The sequence below is a fragment of the Channa argus genome, chromosome 11, assembly GCF_033026475.1.
Source record: "Channa argus isolate prfri chromosome 11, Channa argus male v1.0, whole genome shotgun sequence".
NCBI classification, from domain to species: domain Eukaryota; kingdom Metazoa; phylum Chordata; class Actinopteri; order Anabantiformes; family Channidae; genus Channa; species Channa argus.
In genome coordinates this window covers 4,285,001-4,305,100 of record NC_090207.1, presented here as the reverse complement: position 1 = coordinate 4,305,100, position 20,100 = coordinate 4,285,001, and the positions used below count along the sequence as shown (strand labels likewise).

General features: G+C 38.4%; 1 protein-coding gene across 1 annotated transcript in view; it reads left to right on the top strand.

Moving 5' to 3' along the window:
• dmrt1 (doublesex and mab-3 related transcription factor 1) overlaps positions 1 to 20,100 on the top strand; it is a 28,276-nt gene that overhangs the window by 7,274 nt on the left and 902 nt on the right. Inside the window, exon 4 of the mRNA XM_067521952.1 lies at positions 2,763 to 2,943. Within this exon, the coding sequence (XP_067378053.1) occupies positions 2,763 to 2,943 (181 nt within the window). The remainder of the gene's footprint in view (positions 1 to 2,762; positions 2,944 to 20,100) is intronic.

Below are 20,100 nucleotides of genomic sequence, written 5' to 3'. Positions count from 1 at the left end.
ACACATTTGCTTTTGTAAGTAGACGCTCATTTTTACATTTACAAAAAATTATGGACTATTTCTTAGCTTAAAAAAAGAGACTTAATATAATTATCACAAAAGCTTTGCTCCTGCATCATTGGTCTCCTTTACCTGCCCTAAACCTCCAGGTTTTAATAGGCTATGCTGCAGTTTCAGCATCTTCCGCTCAAGTGATTATCCTTGAGTTAGTCAATGTTGTTTTTGTCTCCATATTTGCTTCTTCTCGCCCAGAGAGTACCTGTCAGTCAATGTTGAGCTGGCTTTTCTTCCAGTGACTTCTGCATTATAACATCCCAGCATGGGTAAAAGTGTTGTAAGAACTTTCTAATTAACACTATTATACAATACCTTGAATAATTTCAGTTGTTGTGGTTAAATGCCTGTGCCTGATGGACAGTTGTTGTCGGTGCCATTTTGTATTTCTTAAAATATTGTCATACAGTCATACTGTGCTACATTTGCCTTCTTCTTTACTATAGTAAATTCCTAATTTATTGTAACTGCAGCCTATTTAACTTGACTTTAACTAACGTATCATTGAAGTGGTGACAAATGCAGATACTATTGTGAAATTCAGACTGTTTAGTAAAATAGGAATTTCCTTAATTATCAAGCTAGCAATCAGTGATCCATAGGTCTCGAGCGCTTCCCACTGCTAAATCAAAACTCACAAGGAACACTGGTTCTTATCAGTGTAAGGCCATCTACCCCCTCTCCTCTTCTGTGTTCTCAGTGATGCTTGGCTGGCATGCAGGTGGGTGATGATTATAATAAGGGTGGTGTGGAGCATCTAGACAAGAGATGGTGCCAGATAAAAAAGCAGGCCCACTCAGGTTGTTAAAGAAGCCCTCCCAGGAGTCAGCATGTCAACCAAGGGGTTAACTTATGTAGCATCATCAAAAATATTAAACATCATTTTCAAAACTGAACTGTGACTCAAAGATTATTTAACATGGGAAAGTGTTGGTTCATAAAAGGCAATGTGTCATTCGAATGCACACACGAACCAAGCGTTAAACATATGTGAAGTGATAAACACTGCAAATACAAAACTCTACTAAAACGCATCTGGACGAGTGCAAACGTACTGAGTAGATGCAGACATGCAAATAGCCTGCGACAGTAAAAGTACGTCTGACATGGGAATCGACCATGTGTCCAGATGTGTTCGGACTCCAAAGAAAGAGGTTTATACATTCAAACTATTTCTATGGCATCACAAAAAAGATACTCTATGTAGATGTCTGTGTGTCCTGCTGTGACCAACTTTGCTATTAGCATGACGAAACTTGCCTGCTCTGAGACACTTTCAGCAAGACAGTTTGGTTTAGTGCAGTATGTGTCCTGCAAACTGCAAGCTTAGTGCACTCTCAAGACTCCAGTCCAATCTCTGTTGTATTTTTCATGGCCTAATACAAGAGCTGAGTGTAGCTTAAATAACAGTTTATAAAGCTGTCGGAGAATTGATGGCGTGGACAATACGGGTGACATATTACAGGCTGACAGAAATCAAATTCCATAAAAGTGAAATTGAAAACCCTCAGTGAGGCGGCCTTGCTGCTGAGTAGACAGCTCGTCTTAAAGTTTTCAGAGGACTGGAGAAAGGCAGCGCTGCGTGTTGCAGCCCATTTTTAGAACAAGCCAGGGACCTGTGAATTCAAACACTACTAATTTTCTGCCACATTTTATTTTATGCCCATATTTCTTCCTGTCAGCATGGGTTGTTAAAGTGTTGCCTGTAAATATCTGAAGTCCTATTTAGAAGAGCGCAGTCAGACATGTGAAAGGGGTCAAAGGGACCAGTGCTGTTTGTATTGATCAAGACTCCACAGTAGTTAACATGTGGTTTGTTTATGAAAGAAAACAGGAAGTGTATGAACAGTCTTTTATTTACAAATCATTTCAATACTAAGCTTATATGCTTGTTTCATGGTGAAACAATTTATTCAAGGATGTAGTAGCATGTTAAGTGCCTGAGTCCCTCAGTCACCAAGATTTAACTTGTACCACTTTTTTGGGTGACTTTGCATTGACCTGCAGAGCATAAAATGATGTCTCTGTTATGACGTTTTGTTCATACCTGTGTATGCGTCTTTACTTACTTACAGTTAGGAAGCTTCAAGGATGTGCAGTGTTTGTCTTTTGTTTTCTCGTGGCTGACTTTGGATTTTGGGAGCGTTTTTATTTTTTCTCCCCCCATGGGGACATTGTTGTGTGCAGGGTGCTACATTTAAGGTGCTCTGCATCTGGTGGCACAGTGTCTTGTCCAGGGACACTTTGACATGTAGTCAGGAAGAACTAGGAGTTGAACAACTGACCCTGTTGTCCATACATGACTGCTAACTGCTAACTATGAAATAATGGTTAGTCTCTATTCTCATTTCAGTCTAGTTTTACGGTTCCTTCCCCCTAAATAATTTTTTTTTGCTGTACACTTACAGTTATTACATTGGTTTTGTTGGCTTATATCCATACTACATCCCAAACAAAGTTAGAAAATTAAAAACAATTTTTATTATGTGAAGCCATTAGTGAGTTGCTCTCTCTCATTCTCGCGCTCTCTCTCTCCCTCCTTCCCTCCTTCCCTCCTTGCTTCAATACTCAATACGAAAGTCTAGGGTGTCAATATCGTTTAACAAGAATGGAGTCTTTAGTTAATTTAGGTCTTGTGATGTTATTGATAATAAGGCTAAAATTACCTTCGTTTTTTAATGTTTTGTTTTTTTCCTTGTATAAAGCAGATGCCCCATGGTGATGGACGCCTGTCCAGCCACAACATGTCCTCTCAGTATCGCATGCATTCCTACTACCCAGCAACAACCTACCTGACTCAGGGCCTGGGCTCCAGCCCCTGTGTGCCACCTCTCTTCAGCCTAGATGAAAGCAGCTACAATAACAACAACTCTGAGAACATGGCAGCTTGTGAGTGACACCCAAAAACACTTGCCCGCACATCTCAGGCACCATAAAGTTTTAGCTGGAGTTTGTTAACAGTGTGTTTAAGTACGTTCAAGGGAGCACTGCACTGAAGTTAACAGTGCCATAAAGATTTTAGGATGAAATTAGTTTAAAGTGAAGCTTTCCTACTTTTACTATGTTTACTTTCTTTTCTTCAAAGCCAGAACTATGCATAAAGGAGCAACACAAGTTAAATTGATTGTGTTACATCTATTTCCAAGTTTTGTCATATTTCAAATGAAACAAAGAGAAGCTACAAGGCCTGGATGATATTAAGTCCATTAATGCAAGTAAATTCATAAATACACACTTGTTACTGTCACAGCCATCACAGAAAAAGTAATCATTTTAAAAACAACCAATAAAGACAGTAAAGCTGTTTATTTTTTTGTTTTGTTTAGCTTTTCGTGTTGAAAGATGATATAGATCAGATCTCTGATTTCTTTGTGTGCAGCAGTAGAATTCTGGCACTCTGCCACCTACAGTATCTCAGATGGGAATCTTAGCTCAGCATGGTATTTCTGTCTTTCTCCGTACTTGTTAACGTGGGTACATAAGATTGTGTTTATTTCTTAATAAATCTTTAGGAAAGCATTTGTGGAACTCGCAAAGAGTGCAGGTCATTAGAGGGAAGACACGGCACAACGGGGTGGGAGCAAGACAAGGATACTACACTGACTGGCATGTGTGTTGTATCCTTGTCTTGCTCCCCCCCCAACACACACACACACACACACACACATCCTTAGTATGAAGTACTTAGTAGTAAATCCTGAAGTACGCTTTACAACTTATTGTCATACAAACATTTCAGATAGATTTGCAGGTTATAGATGGAATTTACAATTTACTAATTTTAATTACAAAATCTTTTAGCACAGTTTAGGGTATTATTTTGACGTTGTTTTAGTGCTTTATTTATGTGAGAAGAAATATTAAGCTTGTGTTTTTATGACAAATAATGGCACTTACTCTGGCATTTCTATATTTATTTACTTTATTTATATAGCACCAATTCAAAAGAAAGTCATCTCAAGCCACTTTACAGAATAAAGACTATAAAGATGTATAGAGAAAACCAAACAATCCCCCCTTGAACAAGCCCTAGGTAACAGTGGAGAGGAAAAACTCCCTTTAACGGAAGAAACCTCCAGCAGAACCAGGCTCAGAGTGACAAATAAGCAAATACGTTTATGCCCATATCTTTTATAATGATATTAAATGTGCATATGAAAACATTAGCAAAAACTGCTTTGTTTGTACTTTAGTTTGATTGGTTATCTACCAGCACCACTCAGCTTAATCTTTCTTATGGCTACTACTGGAACAAAGAGGTCTTTAAGGAATTAAAATATATGGCATTATACATCACAAACCTGTGATGTATAATGGGGCTATAATAGGTATTTAGGTGACATTAGCACAACATCAACATCCTTCTTTTTCGTAAAATAGAGCACTGACACCACCAGCATGGCAAACCTAAAACCCCCGCATTTCCCCTTGTATCTGTATTTGTTTATGACTTTCACCTGTCCGCTTCCTGTGAGGGTCCCATGTCAGCCTTCTGCTGTGAATTGCCATGCTCCATTACAAGATAATAACACTCCCAGCAGGTGGTCCCAACATTCACTGGTGACAAACTCCTGGACCAGAGGAACAAACCTTTGGTTTCTTTTTTTTTTTTTTTTTTTTTTAAATCTTGTGACCTCTTAAAAAGAAGTAATAAAAAAATTAATATGTGTTTGTGTATTTCTCTCTCTCTCTCTCATATAGATATATATCTATATATAGAGATTGATATAACTATAGATAGATATCTATATATAAATATAGATAGATATTCATATAGATATCTATCTATGTGTATATATTTGTAGATGGATATAGATTTATATAGATAGATAGGAGAGAGAAAGAGAGAGACAAAAAACCAAGGGGTTGTCTTAGCTCTTCTTGATGTTTTATAATGTGATTAGAGTGGAGGGAGGTTTGATCAGGTTTGATCACTGTGGCCTTGATATTATTTCAATTGAAAGTGATATTATCAGCTTAAGTATAAGTTATTCCACTGTGTTGTTCTTTTGATAAAAAAAAAAATTTGCTTTTTATTTTGGATATATTTTTTTTTTTTTTTTTTTTACAGAAAGATTTATTTTAAATTAGAGCTAAATTAATTACACAAAACATTTAACAGTCATTTTATGCAGTTCTCAAGCATTTACTTGTTTTGCCTCTCTGTTGTACTTTAAAATGGGGCTGCAAACAAAAATTTAAGAAACAAAAAAAAACGGTTCAAAAGTTCTTGAAATTATTCTACTAGTTTTGTCCAGTACCCCTACAATAATCAGTTTATCCAGGTCATTCTTACTACATTATTGTGATGTGTGTCTTTTAAGTGTAATTAACTAACAAATAAATCCACATGACAATGGACAAATTAATTCGCCGTTGGTAGCTCAGTTTCCAGTGTCACCCAAAAATTTCAGCGAACGTATGCTGCTGTGTTTGTTCATTTGATTTCACATTTCCCTTAGTAAATCAAATTCTGCTACATATAAATTGTTTCACTTTGAGAGAAGACGTTATTTACCTCTGGATCCATCCATGAGGATAAAATAACTGCGCACTCTAAGCCCACCTGCCCTCCCCTTCCACCTGGCTGCCAAACAGCACCCCGTCAGATTTATCTCCCTCCCAGGTTACGTCTAATTCGTTGGCCAAATACAGAGATCCAGATAACCTTCAGGAGTGCCACGCTGTCCTTTCCCTTCCTCACATCTACCTCGTCTTCTGCGTCTCCCCCTCTTTGCCCTCCCCCCTCTGCAGGCCCTGCTGTCTCCGCAAAATTGCCTTCTGGAGTTAGTGAGCGGGAACAGTTAAGATTTACAAACAATGATGAAGCTTGTCATGCGTCTTTCTCAATCTGTCACGGCGGGCCGGGCGGAGCTGTGGGGAGAGCCATCCCGGTGTTCTTCATAAAAGCCAGCTCTCTGTGAAATACGCCCCCGACCGGCCTGTTTACTGCCCCGCGCTCGTCAGCAGCCCCGCCGCCGTAAATCGCATAGTGGGAGGTGACAGCACAGTCCATCAAACTCCCACCCCACCTCGCTGCCCTCCCAACATCTCACCTCACACTGCACCCCACCACCCCACCTTCCATACACTCTCTCAAGCACACACACACACACACACGGTTTCTTCACATACACCCACCCTGCTTTCTCGCTAGGATCTAACCAGGGAGGCTCAGATGAGCTGCCCCAAAAGAGTTATGGCTGTTTCAGTCTTACAGCAGACAGCTTCAAGCCGAGTCTGTCAATGTTTATGTTCTTTCTTTTTCGTCCTTGTCTAGACTTTTTCAATATTCACAACTGCTCAAAGTTTGCAAGCTGCCACTGCAGCAACTTTCCCTTCATGTACTTTTTACTTTTTTAAAAAAAAAACAAGATTTATACTCCAGTCAAACCTCACAATCGAGCGTTGTGCTGGCTATACATTTGTCTGTTTTGTTATATAGGTGTCAGCACAGAGCGTACAGTAATTTAAATGCAAATCAGATTGTTGAGGTATTGCAGATGTTAATCCTGCTAATCGATAGACTTGTGTGAGCCTATTAAGTTAGAAATCCATTACTATCTTTCTAGATGATATTCTATTGATTTTTCTTGCTTCAATCCATACTGTACTGTACAACAAAGTGAGTTACTGCGTATAAAGTCTGTCGTTTCAGGTTCTCTGCCTCCTCAGGATAATAAAAAAAAACAAGAAAAAAAATGAAGCAGAGATCGGCATCAGTAAGTTTCTTTGTTTCGTGTGTAAAATGGGCTTTACCTGCTTTCAGATTAAATTACTTCACACCCACGCACTCTCCCACACACATTTATGTCCCTTCACACACACATATAATGCTGCACATACTTTAGCACACACACTCGTGGTCCCACTTACTGTGAAGGTGTCAAAAGGGCTTCTCAGTCTTTTGGATTTATTAAGCCCGAAACAAATCGGTACTTTTAACCCAAAAGGTGACCTTTTCAAAAGGAAGTGGTGTTTCATGTCATGTAGCAGCCAGAGTTCGTTTCCTTGGTCACATGACACGCTGAGCACTGATCACTCATTGGTTCATGTGAGAAAAGCGGGAGCTAGGATACTGACGTCCGGTGTAGAATGCGAACGTTTTTCTTTTAGATGATCAAATTTGTATCCACCTTGCTTTCATCATGTTCGCGATTAAGCTGTAGTACCACAAATATCCCAATTTTTAACTGTGCAAAAATGAGGTTTTATAGGTTTATTTGATATTTGCTTCAACATCATTTTCCCACACTTCACATTTACCTGTTTCAACCAGGGTAGACTTTAACTTTTACACACGTCCAGTAAGATTTTTCATACGCCATTTTGAATATGTTAAATTTGCACAAATAAATGCAGGTGAAAATGTTGGAACTTGCTGACAGAAGGTTAACGTTGGCAAACAATTGTGCAATAAATCTAAGAAATTTAAGTTTTAGACCATATTATGACCTTTTTTTGGAAAGAGTGAATACTACCCACTCGTTATTGCACTTTTAAAAGATTGTCCCTATCTTCTTAACTTCGGTACTAGGAGAATAAACCTTAGAAAATATTCCGATTTCCTTGTGATTTAGGAAGTAGCACGTTGATTGAATTTGTAAGTAAGAGCCAACCACGACAGAGAACATGACCCCGCTGGGGCCAGACACACCCCCGAGGGCCTTGTTGTCTCTCCCTGGCTCTTAGTTACAGTGGAAAGTCCTCTGTTGGCCTGTCAGATTGTGTTCCCCACCCTGCTGTGTTGCTTAATGCCCTGATAGCCTCTATAGATGTGGATGGGCTAAATACCAGCGTAATTGTCTGCTCAGAGCACAAGCACCGTTGTAATGTGTTGTACAACACCACCACCATTAACACAAGCCCGGGGCTGTGGAGACATTAAATGGCCAGGGCTGTGTAGTTTATGTCCTCTATTCCTCTCTAACCCTCACACACACTGTCCAGCTTCAAAGGGACTTGAAAGGGAAGGACTTCTGTTTAATTTATGTATTTTTTGTGCAGCAGTATGTAGTCATCAAAAGTCGTGCAAATTACCTGTGCTAAACATTTTTTTTCCTGTACTGTAGTTATAGTCTGTAAAAGCTGATTTGTTTCTGTAATGTGCAGTGACGTCTTGCTTAAGTCAGTCAGTTATTTTAACTTGACGTACTTCTGAAATGTGTCTTCAATTGTTCATAGATAGAAAGCTGTAAACTCAATATTTATTTAAGTAAATTAGCAAGTGGTTGTAATAAATACACAGTGTAAAAATAAAACATACAATTACACTAGTAAGAAGGCAAAGCAAGATCCCTCTTATTATAGACATCGTCTCCAGGACAAAATGGTAGCTGGTAAAGCCATAATACTGCATTTGCTTTTGTTAGTAACATTTTTATCTGCATCTGCAAAAAGTAACTGCTAACTTAGTCTTTATCTGTAAAATAAATACAGTGGATTAAAAATGCAAAATATTTCCCCCTGAATTGTAGTGGCATAAAAGTAACAAATACTCCAGTAAAGTAAAAGTACTTGAAACTGTAAATAAGGTTGCCATTATCATCATTACTGGAACCCAGTTTTTATATTCATGGGATAAAATCACGTTTGAATAGAAATTTTTGTTATTTTATTTACATGTGACAGTGGGAAAATTCAGTTTCACTCCACCATACATACCTGTGTTAGTTTTTAATCCTCAGAGCGTAAAGCCAGGCACTGCTCAATAAACGGTCAATTCTCTGCATCATGTCTGGGGACTAGAACCCTTTAAGATTTTGAATTTGACTAAACTTAAAGATGAGATTGTTTTCATGGTGGTGTAACTGTGTAAACTGCAACTGCCTCCTGAAATCCCATAAGTGACAGACAGAACCATTCTGCCATGGGCAGTTAGTTTTTGGGGTTCTTAGTTCTCCCCCCCCCACACTTACCTAGTGACAGTTCTGCACCTGCAGCTCCAGTCCAGACGTAATGGTGGCTTGTTGACATGGCTGTAGTTCCTGTTCCCTGATAGTTTTGCCTGTTTTGTGGTCCTTGGTAGTGTACGTGAGACCTTTAAGTTGTATTATTAATTATGCAATAAACTCTGTAAAACTACCTGCAGATGCCTCCTGGGTTTGGGTCCAACTAAAACCCCACACATGAAAAACTATTAAAAATCAAAAATAATTTCACCATTTTAGAGTGAAATAATCAACATTTTCCCCATCCAAAGTAATATAGTTAAAATCCTAACCGTAGGAAACGGTTAAGCTGAGAATCAGCACAATCGCTACATTTGCTGTATATCATAATTAATGTGCATAGAAATTAACACGCTGGCCACCTCAGATTCATATTTGTACACATGCATAAAGTAGGTGTTTTCCTCTTTGTATAAAACAAGCTTGGTTAGGTATGTGCCCTCCTACCTAATCATCCTGTTATAGGCACTTGCATTGTTTTGAGCGTGGATTGACAAATGATGTTACCTTGGCAGCTCTTTGAAACAGCTGAACGACTTGGATAAACACAGTTGGCAGCTTTAGCACCCGTGAGAGGCCTCCTCTGTTCCATAGCAATATATTTCACTCTTCCTGTGTCCTTTACTTTGGCATTTTTCTTACTCTGTCGACTCACAATGAATCTTTTAATGTCATGATAGAAAAGTCCAGCAAATATTGATCAGCCACCTCAGCTCATCATTGCATATCCATAACTTTATGAAAGATGGTGTCAAAAAGCCTAGTGATAGACTGACAGGCCATTTTGTGAGTTGATGGGGCACAGTAGCCGAAATGGAGATTTAGCATAGGGACAAGAGCTGTGTCACGCCTCTCCGGCAGTCATCTTCACTGGGGACAGATTGGTTAACAATGCAGGAGCAAAGGTCCCTCTGCTTAATTAGCCTTTGACCCCAACATTGATGCCTTCTGTCAACCTGAGTTGGCCTTCCACTCTCCTCAGCTCAATAGCAGGCCAGTAATGAGCATATAAGTGTTTTCTGAGCTTCGGTAATGGCTGCACAAAAGACTGCATCCCTTTAAACAATTGTCTCAACAGTTCTTCGTTGGTGAGAGGAGAATTAGATTTATGTGAAAGATTCAACAGTACCCAGTAAAATGAGTAGTCCATATTCATGATAATGCAAAACCGATTACTTGACTCTTCATCTAGTGTTTGGATTCAGGTGCTTGATGTGGCTTGAAATTAGTAGAAGCTCAGGCTCCACTTCCAGGCTGTAAGAGAGGTGGTCAGGCAGTTGTGGTATTTTCTTTTTCCTGCGTTCAGCAGCAATATTTCAGAAGCTTTAACTGAGGTTAAAAAGGTTTACGAATCGAGTGTATTGAAAAAAATTGGCTTCCCCTAACTTTTTTTTTACTATTTTAAATATATAATTTTTACTACCATAATATTTAATGCACATTCCGCCAGTACAAATGCAGCTTCATCATCAGTAGAAAGTGTATAAAAAGAACATTATAGTAAAATAATAAAAAATTGGCTTATATAGCCTCATCCAACCTCTTTGGGTGTCATCTGAGCTGTGTTTATATATTTTCGGGTGTAATTTTAGCCCATTCTTTATGGCATAACTGTTTCAAGTCTCACAGATGACTTGGCTGTCTACAACCATCTTCAGATCTGTCGAGGGTTCTTTCAATGATATTTAGGTATGGAGACTGGAAGAGCCATAGTAAAACATTTATCTTATTCCTTTCAATCCTTATCTGAGTTGGTTTTGCTTTGTGCTTTGGACCAGGGATCACCTGCCTTTTTATTTTTTTACTTTTTGACTCATTGTGGGAGCTTGTGCTCTAAAATCTATATACACACACCCTAAAAACATAAGGCAGCCTCCATCATCTTTGACTTACATAGGCACAGTTTTTTTTTTTCTCACCACACATACATGTGCCAGTTATGACCAAATAACCTTTGGTCTTCTTCCAAAATTCATTTGGATAATCCAACTAGGTTTATATCTGAACGTTAGCAATGGTTTCCTGCATGCTCTTCTCCCAAACAACCCAGACTTGTACAAACTACTCTTGACTGGAGAGATGACTTTTAATCCTGTTCCCTCTAAGGACTTTGTTGTGTCCCCTGCTCCTTGTTTTGGATCCTTACGTAGCTCCGGAGCAACATTGCTCTGCCCCAGAAGTTCTAACCATTTGCATATTTTTGCATGTTAAACCTAAAGGGTTTATCGAAGAGGATGCCAAATTTTGCACTGATGATTTTCATTATTTTTTTATAACTTTATTTTTATATAGTTTGTTGCAAAGGTAATTAGTTTGAAAGAGAAAAAAATGTCGTCAACATAACATTTAACACACATTCAACTTGTGCAAAGCTTTTATCAGAAATCAAAGTACGTGTTTATTTATTTATTATGGGAGTTAACCATCCTAGTTTATTTGACTGTTGTGTTGTGAAAGATGTTCAGCTGGCTCTAAAAGTCTTTACAGATTTAGCTCTTCCATGAAAGTTAACCGAACAGTGTTTTTCTGCTGTGACTCATGAAGAATCAGATCTAAACTAATCAAATCCAAATGTCTATAATTTGTTTATTATGGTAGTTTTTCACTATTATTTTCAGATATTGGTTGCATAATACACGAGCTGGATTTTAAGTCATCCAAGTCAAAAGTAAAATCAGTGATTATCTGAAAGTGAGGGTGAAGGTCTGTGTTGTGAACAACAGCTGAGTGTCATGAGCCTCCTGTGTTGAGTGCTCGGTATTTAAAGCCTGCCTGCCTGTCTGCTCTTTGACTGAGTTTTCTGGGCCATTAAGTCCTGCTGCTGGCCTTATGATGAGGAGCCAGACACCCATACAATTTACCAAGAGGAAACCGTCCATCCCTACAAGGGTCGTCCTCAGTTGGACACACATGGGACCATCTCAAACTGGCCAGGGACGATTTTATTTATTTAATAATTTTTTTTTGGACACAGCTCGTATCATTTTAATGGGAGTCATTTATTCCTAGGCCAACCTTGTCATGTGACAGGCAACTCTTCATTCTTAAGATTGAATTTTTGTTCCCTTGATAATAGCCTTCACTAAGTGTTTCTGTCCCTGGAGAGCACTGACACATTCGTGAACTTGTTTGTTTTAACAGTCCTGTAGCTTTTGCATTCAAAAATTGTTACTATGGCCTAAAGCAAAAAGAACTTTAAATGGCCTGAAGAGATAAGAGATTAACATCTTTTAGTTAAAAAAAAAAAAAAAAACTTGCACTTTCTTAAAATTCCATTGTGATTTTATTGGTCTAAAATTGCTAACAACCACTTGGACTAAAACTAAAATATCTAAACCGCTATTGGAATTCTCATAAATTTGTTACAGGGATTCCAGGTTCTCAGATAATGAGTTATGGCTATTTAGGTGGTTGACATTTTAGTTTTTTGTAAAATATCTTATAGATCATGGCATGAACATGGTCTTAGCAATGTCCCTTTCAGGATAAATGTCCATAAAATTAGTGTAAGGTTATCAGTCGATAATTGACCTTTTAAATAATCAATTATCCATTTTAAAGTAAAAATATTAAGCATAAAGGCCGAAAATTCATCAGATACAGATGTTAAATATGAGATGTCAAATAAATATTTATGGATAGTTTTTTCTCTACACATCATTTTATGAATCTTTTAAATAAACAGGGATTAACAGATTAGTTTAGTGATATGATGAACTCTGTACACTGTACTCAACATACACTACCAAAAAAAAGTTAGGAAACACATAGAATCTATTGCATTTCTATTATCTTTTGTTGGTATTATTAAATCAAATGTTTGTAGAAGGATCACAAAACACAACAAACAACAATTTGTTTTAAAGCATATTTGAGCATGAATGGTCAAAATCTATTTTGCATATTAAAGTTTCAGCACTGACTTCCTGACAAATCCGTGGCATGCTCTTAAATTGATCATGCATCCCAGGTGTTAAAACATCTTTAAATAAGTTCATGTCCAGTAAACCTGTATAATGAGCAATATTGTTATTTGGCTCTTCCTCAATAGGGAGAGTAACCTACTGTTTTCAGCATAAATCAGAACTCAAAAAAAAAACCCGCTTTCTTTAGTAACTCGACAGTCTTCACTTATCTTGAGAAAGATTCTCTATGTTATATAGCTTTTTTTAAACTGTAGTGTCCAGAGACGTACTGCAACTGCATCAATCAGGAAAGAAGATGCAGTGAACGGCCCAAGTGCATCTACCTAAGAGGACACGTACTCCTTGAGAAACAGACTGGTTGGATAAAACAAGAGAGAAGCCAGTGTGCAGAGACACTGAATAGGTGACTCAGGTCAGCTGGCCTGAGAAATAACCCTAATAAAGATAGAGAAAAAAGGTGAAGCGGACCAAGGTGTGTGCGGTGTATGCGCGCGCCTGCACACACTTCTTTTTGTGTGTGTTTACTTTAGTGTAATCTACCCCCATGACCCTTGTGTACGGTGGATGAGTGTAAAGTATGAAACCCACAGAGAGAGCTTATCCCTGGTGGATCAGACTGAATTACCATCGCCTCTCGCATCTGGGCTTTTGTTCCCCTTTTTGGCAGCAGCAGAAATGATTGCACCTTTATTCACTCCCTCTCTCCCTCACTTAACAGAACAAGTGGGAGGTTAAGAAAGCTTCCTTTTGTTATTCCACACAATGACTGTTTAATAGTTTGGAAATCTTATATAGAGTGCTGAGTGACTGGGAAAAGGGCAAAAGTTCATTCAGGAGTATAAACTCTCTTTCACCATCACCAGCAGGTAAAGTCTGTTTTGTTACAATTATTGTCCACAGTCAAAAATTCCCTCTCTTTTTATGATGTGCAGGGATTTTGGTTATTACAACTCACATGTTAAACGTACACTGTTAGCAACTCTTGCAGTGTGTTAGGGTTGTCTCTAAGATTAAAAAAAAAACAATCTTTGACCAAATGTGAATAATTGGAGTCTTTTTAATTTGGCTACTTAGCGTGGGTTCACATGAATAATGTTCTCTAAAGTTATGATGGGAATTTAAAAATAGAATGACAATATCTTAACGACTCACCAGAAATAAATTGATCAACATAAGGTCACCAGATTGGCCACTGCTCCTGTATGTTGAGCAAATTTCAATTGGTTATTTGTCTCCAGAAAGTCCAGGACTTTTCATGCTGTTTGTAATTTTCGATGGATTTGCTCCCAAAATTGATTCTGTGAAAGTATATGATTTTAATGTGTCATTGGAAGAACTGCTAGTAATACGGTAGCCTTACATGCAATGGAGCATTTTGTATCTGAGGAGACAGATGTATCCCTCTGGACTTGGTTCAGACCAAAAACAGAGCTAAAAGACAGGGTTTTTTTATTTTTGATTTTTACATTTTTTCTTGGCCTTTCGGCTTATTCCCTGATTTCAGTTTCACCACGGTGGATCATTGTCCGCATGTTGATTTGGCAGTTTTTACGCCAGATGCCCTTCCTGACACAACCCTCCCCAATTTCTACCTAGCTTGGACTTGGGCGCTGCACAGCTGGGGACGGGAATGGGCTGTTGGGGGTTCAGTGTCTTGCCCAGAGACACTTTGAAGACAGTAAACTTGCAAATAAATGGCTGACACTTGATCAAAGGTTAAATAAACAGAAGTTAAAATCTAAGCTCACACAGAATTTATGCCCTTTGACACTTGATCAGAATCAGATCGGATCAAAAAGTCGTCGATTCTTTGCGCTGAGGTCACATTTTTCATTCAATGTTCAAACAAGCAAAGGTTTGAGTTCCCCCAGATATTTAGTTTACGATGACAGGTGACAAAGACAGGGTCTAAATTCTCAATGTAAAAGCAAAAATGAGACAATATTTGGCGTCGTTTCACTATTTTTCCCTTGGGAAATGACTGATGATCAATCAGTTTTCAAAACAGTTTGACTAATCAAATTATTGACTTAATGTTTCACCCGTAGTAAAGTATTCAGGGGCTCATATTTAGACATATACAATTATCATAACTGTCGATAACATAGTTTAATTGGTGTTTGCTAATTGAGAACAAGGCTTTCTGCTGTTTCAGACATTAATCTGTATTAACAGGAGAACAGTGGACAGTCAGTTGCAGCAGAGAACATGTGTACAGCAGTGTGTCGTGATTTAACATCCCCAGTGAAACTAACACGTCCAGTTGCTTTCAGCCTTTAATTACATCATAGATTTCCTGCTGATGAACAGGCAGAGAATTAACCATGAACGAGCTAATTCACAGCTGCTCTCCTCCACCCACATCATGTTGTTATTGCTGTACAAGTAGACCACTGAGGGGTAAAAAAAAAAAAAAGAAAAAAATGCAGGGTGCACTTAGCTACACAAACATTAGTATTAACGATTGGCCTGCCAGTTTGGAATTGGTGACAAACTGCAGATGGGCAAAAATTGGAGTCCGAAACCAATCAGGAAGTTAATGAGGAGAAAAATTACTCATCTTCTCTCCTCCCACTACTGCTGAGAAGGAAAGAGAGGGAGAGATGGTGGAAAGTGAGCAGCGAGTGAACCTGTCTGAGGCCAATCAAGTCCGGGCAATCTGTGAAACGCTTTGCACCAGCTCATTTATGTTAATGTTATCCCGATTAAATGGTTATGAATTAACCACTGAAATGATTTATAACATTTTTGGTACATTTGAATACAAGTATGTGATCAGGGCAACTCTGTATCCTAAAAGTTTCTATACTTGTAATGAGGAACATATTTATTTACATTTTTTTGTTGAACGTATTTGCAACTGGATTATGTTTTCTCTTATAATGATTAGGTTTTAGTGGTAAATTGGTGGAAATTCTAGTGAATGGTTGTTTAGTAGAGCTTCACTATGTTGGGGGAAATATTTTGATAATGGATGATTAGATTAGATCTATTTGTAAAGAATAATTAATTGTAGAAGGATTAGGAGGATTTTCGAAGTTAGTCTATCTGCACAGAAATGCACCTCAGGTTTTATGTTGAGTTCTGTCTTCATTTTATTCATTCTGAAATGTGAAACGTACCTGTTTTACAAATCTTCATCAAGCAGCACTCGAATGTGAAATACGAATATATGTTAGGAGCTGTACAGTTACCTCCAAGATAATTAAACAACCGCATGACAAACTGAATCAGGCTCCATAACAAACCACTGCCATTGTAATCTTTAATTTGAAGATGCCACATCTGTCCTCTCACTTTACTCTGTGGTCCCTGCTGTTTACAGTCTTTGCTGCTACTCCTGAAGTCAAGATACACGGATACACTTCTCTTCTAGGTTAGTCATGGAAAATGTGAACTGTGGGAGATTTGCTTTTGTATCAAGCAGCAAAAACATTGCGTGATGCGTTGGAGGAAATTTGTCTTACTTGACATTGCATATCCTTTATCATCAGTATATTGGGCAGCACTAGTGTTTGGCACTCACAGCGTGGTTAGGGTCAGGTTCGGATTGGGGTCTGGCTTAAAAGACAAAATCAACTAAATCAACTCACACGTGTTTTTTTACTTTTAAACAAAATCTGGACAAAAAAGGACATCTTCACTGATTTTGGTTCTAGTTTGTGCCATTACATTTCCCTATGTCAGAATATCTCTAATTCCAGCTGTAAAAAAGCCTCCAGATGGCATCAATAATAGAAACCCTAAATTTAGACTATGTTTTCTATTTTTGTATTTACAACCCTAATTCCCTGATGGATGCACTATGTGCTTTAGCATTGTCTTGCTCCCGTAAGAGACATAGTCTGAATGTTGCTCTATAACCTCTATGTACTTTTCAGCATTGATGGCGGCTTACTAAATGTGTAGGATGCTTGCCCCCCCCCCCCCCCCCCCCCCCCCCCATACCATCAGAGATGCCTCAGGCCATTCCAATGAGATTTGGCCCAGAGATTTCATGTTCACACATGGCTTCTTCTTTAACTAAAAAATGTGGATTGGACAGTGAACTGTGTTCACAGACAGTGATTTCTGGAAGTCAAGCAGAGAATCCTGGCTGTTTTTAATGCTGTGCTGCCTGAGGGCCCAAAGATCACACTACTCCAGTTTTGACTTTTGGCCTTGTGCCTTGCACACAAAGATTCCTGCTGATTCTCTGAATCTTTTAATTATATTATATACTGTAGATGGTGGGATCTTAAAAGACTTCAAAATTCTATATTGAGGAACATTTTTCTGAAATTGTTCCACAATCTTTAGACAATTTGTCACAGATTGGTGAACCTCTGCCCATTTTGCATTCGAGAGACACTGCCCCTCTGAATATTATACCCAGTCATGTCACTGACCTTCTGTCAATTAACGTAATAAGTTGTCAAATGCTCGTCCATTTGTTTTTGATTTGCAGCAGTTACTTTTCCAGCCTTTTGTTGCCCCTTTTCCAACTTTTTTGAGATGTGTTGCTGCCATCAAATTCAAAATGAGTTACTATTTTCCATGAAATGGTAAAATGCCTCAGGTTCAGCATCTGATGTGTTGTTTATGTGCTATTGTGAATAAAATATGGGCTGATGAGATTTGCAAATCCTTGCATCCTGTTTTCATGTATGTTTTCACAAACCTCCCAACTTTTTTGGAATTGGGGTTGTAGCATAGGGAAATCAGACTAAAGTTTAAAAGCATTAATGTACATTTACACCCTAAACTAAAGCCTTACAGGGCAAGTTGAAAATTGGATGAAGACGCCGTTTAACCTCAAAACGCGTGTTTCCCAAACTCAACCACAAATTGGACTATGGAGTCTGGTTTGAGAGTCCTGAGCTTTATACGCACTTCTCCCCAACCACCTCCTTGCTTTCTGTTACTAAATCTATCAACGCATTCATTCACAAATTATGTTGCATATGTTGATCCACCGTTTACATTTACCACAAAAAACATTTTTGTTTAATTTTAAAAGAGTTGGGTAAGAAATCTCAACAGAATCATTGTGGTGTAAGTGTTTGTAGCTTTAGTGATGCAAATCATGAAACCTAAACTGAAATTGGAGGAATAGGCTTGATATTGCATTACACAGTAAAATGCTGCCAAACCCCAGCAGCAGCACGTCTTCATAATTGAATTGAACGATTCTCCCAGCACAACAACAAGACAATGGTCTTGTTCGGTGTTTTAATTACTGTAAATCTCCCCAAATAAATGTTAGAATGTGGCTTGTAAAAGGTTATAAATTTGGATTAAACTGTTTTTAAAAAATGATTAAAGGTCCAAAATGAGTTGCATGTACAAATGCTGTAAACACCCAGCAGATTGCTGTTAAGCAGCCTAATGTCTACTAGACTCAGTGTTATTTGTGTGTAGTAGCTGTGGAACGAGTGAGTGTTAAAATGGGTGGGTGCACATAGCTCTCGAGTTAACTGCGAAAGATCTAATGCCCTAGCTTCGTGTTCGCAATCCTCTCCTTTTGTTGACTGATTCAATTTGCTATAAATCCTGAGCTTTGCTAAGAATCATTTTACTGTACGGCCATATTTATATCGGGTGAATACAGCACTAACAGAGAGGACCGTTTATTCTGCAGCGCTGATGATACGACACTGCTGTTTTGTCTTTCCCTGTAGTATTTCTCTTCTGCTTTTTAATTTACTCCCGCACAGATTGAATATATTTTTCTTTTATGTGTTTTGCTGTTCCATCTACCTACACAAAGGCAATAGGAATGTATCATATTAATGACTTTGACTTGTATCCTAGGGACAGATTTGTAGTGACATACCTGTTAGAGACTTCAGTTTCTTCCATTTCCAAATGCAGAAACAACAATTTCATGTGTTCAGTAAACATAATCCTGGAAGTGTAAAATCCAAGTTCGTGGAAATGTTGGTAAGAGTGTTAATCCCACACGATCCCACTCTCACTTCACTACTGACTGCTTACTTGATACGTGCCTTTCGTATTAGTTTTGTAATAATAAATTACTTGTCAACCTAAATTGTTACTGTGTTTTTTATACCTTCGACATACTGTACCAGGCATAACAATTGGTGGCTCATCAAATTGTTAGGTGGATAAGATGGGTTCGGGGGCCCACGGTGACTTTTATTTGAGTTAAACAAGTAGGAAGTGGATTGGTTGGGATCCATCCTTCCATTATCTTTTAACTGCTTATCCTAATCAGGGTCACCGGGGGCTGGAGCCTGTCCCAGCTGTCATTGGGCGAGAGGCAGGCTACATCCTGGACTGGTCGCCAGTCTGTCTCAGGACCAACACAGACAATTTAGAGTGTGTGTTATATTTCATATATTAGGTCATATTTATGCAGAAAACGAAAAAGTTCTAAGGGATTCACAAATTATCAAGCACCAATATTTCCAACCAACATATTTCCATCATATTTTCTGCTGTTTTTTGAATGCTTGAGGTTTCACTAGGCACATGATCTTTGTTGCTACCTCTTTTTATGCAGTAGTTTGAGACCCAACAGATTTGTTTTCCAAATTCGGTTGACGTTTGGATGGAAACCTCCCTAACAAGGGATGGGCGCCAGGGTTTTTCCTGGCCCACCCAGAGCTGGTACCATCCTGATGATGTCAAACACATGTACATGCATGTGCACTGTGCCAAACTGTTAAAGTTTGTTTTTTTTTTCTACACAATGATACTTTATGGATTTTTTTAAAAACAGTGTGTAATGTGCACAGCGTGACAGGTTGTGGTAGTTGTGTCAATGGAGTGAATTCAATTTTCAGTTCACGTCTCATTGAACTTGCACCACCTAATATTACAGTAGGTAGATGAAGATGACAAAAGCGACAACTCATACTAACTGGATGATTATAAAACTAAAAAAGAAAAGACAAAAGAAACTTGTGTGGCAACATAATGATGTTCACAACTTGCAGCTACAACCTGAAAAGGTTTTCACTTACACCAAGCTTAAAAAATGTTGTGTGATTAGAGACCCTTGATGTATGTCCTTACTGACACACTCACACTGACACTTGGATGAGAAGCAGCAGTTAGTTGGACAATGATGGCTTCAGCAAAAATCCCCAGGCCCACATTTATAGTGAAATCTGTATTTGTATCAAGCGACCTGTTGACTTGATCTCTCATTTGCACTCTTCTGC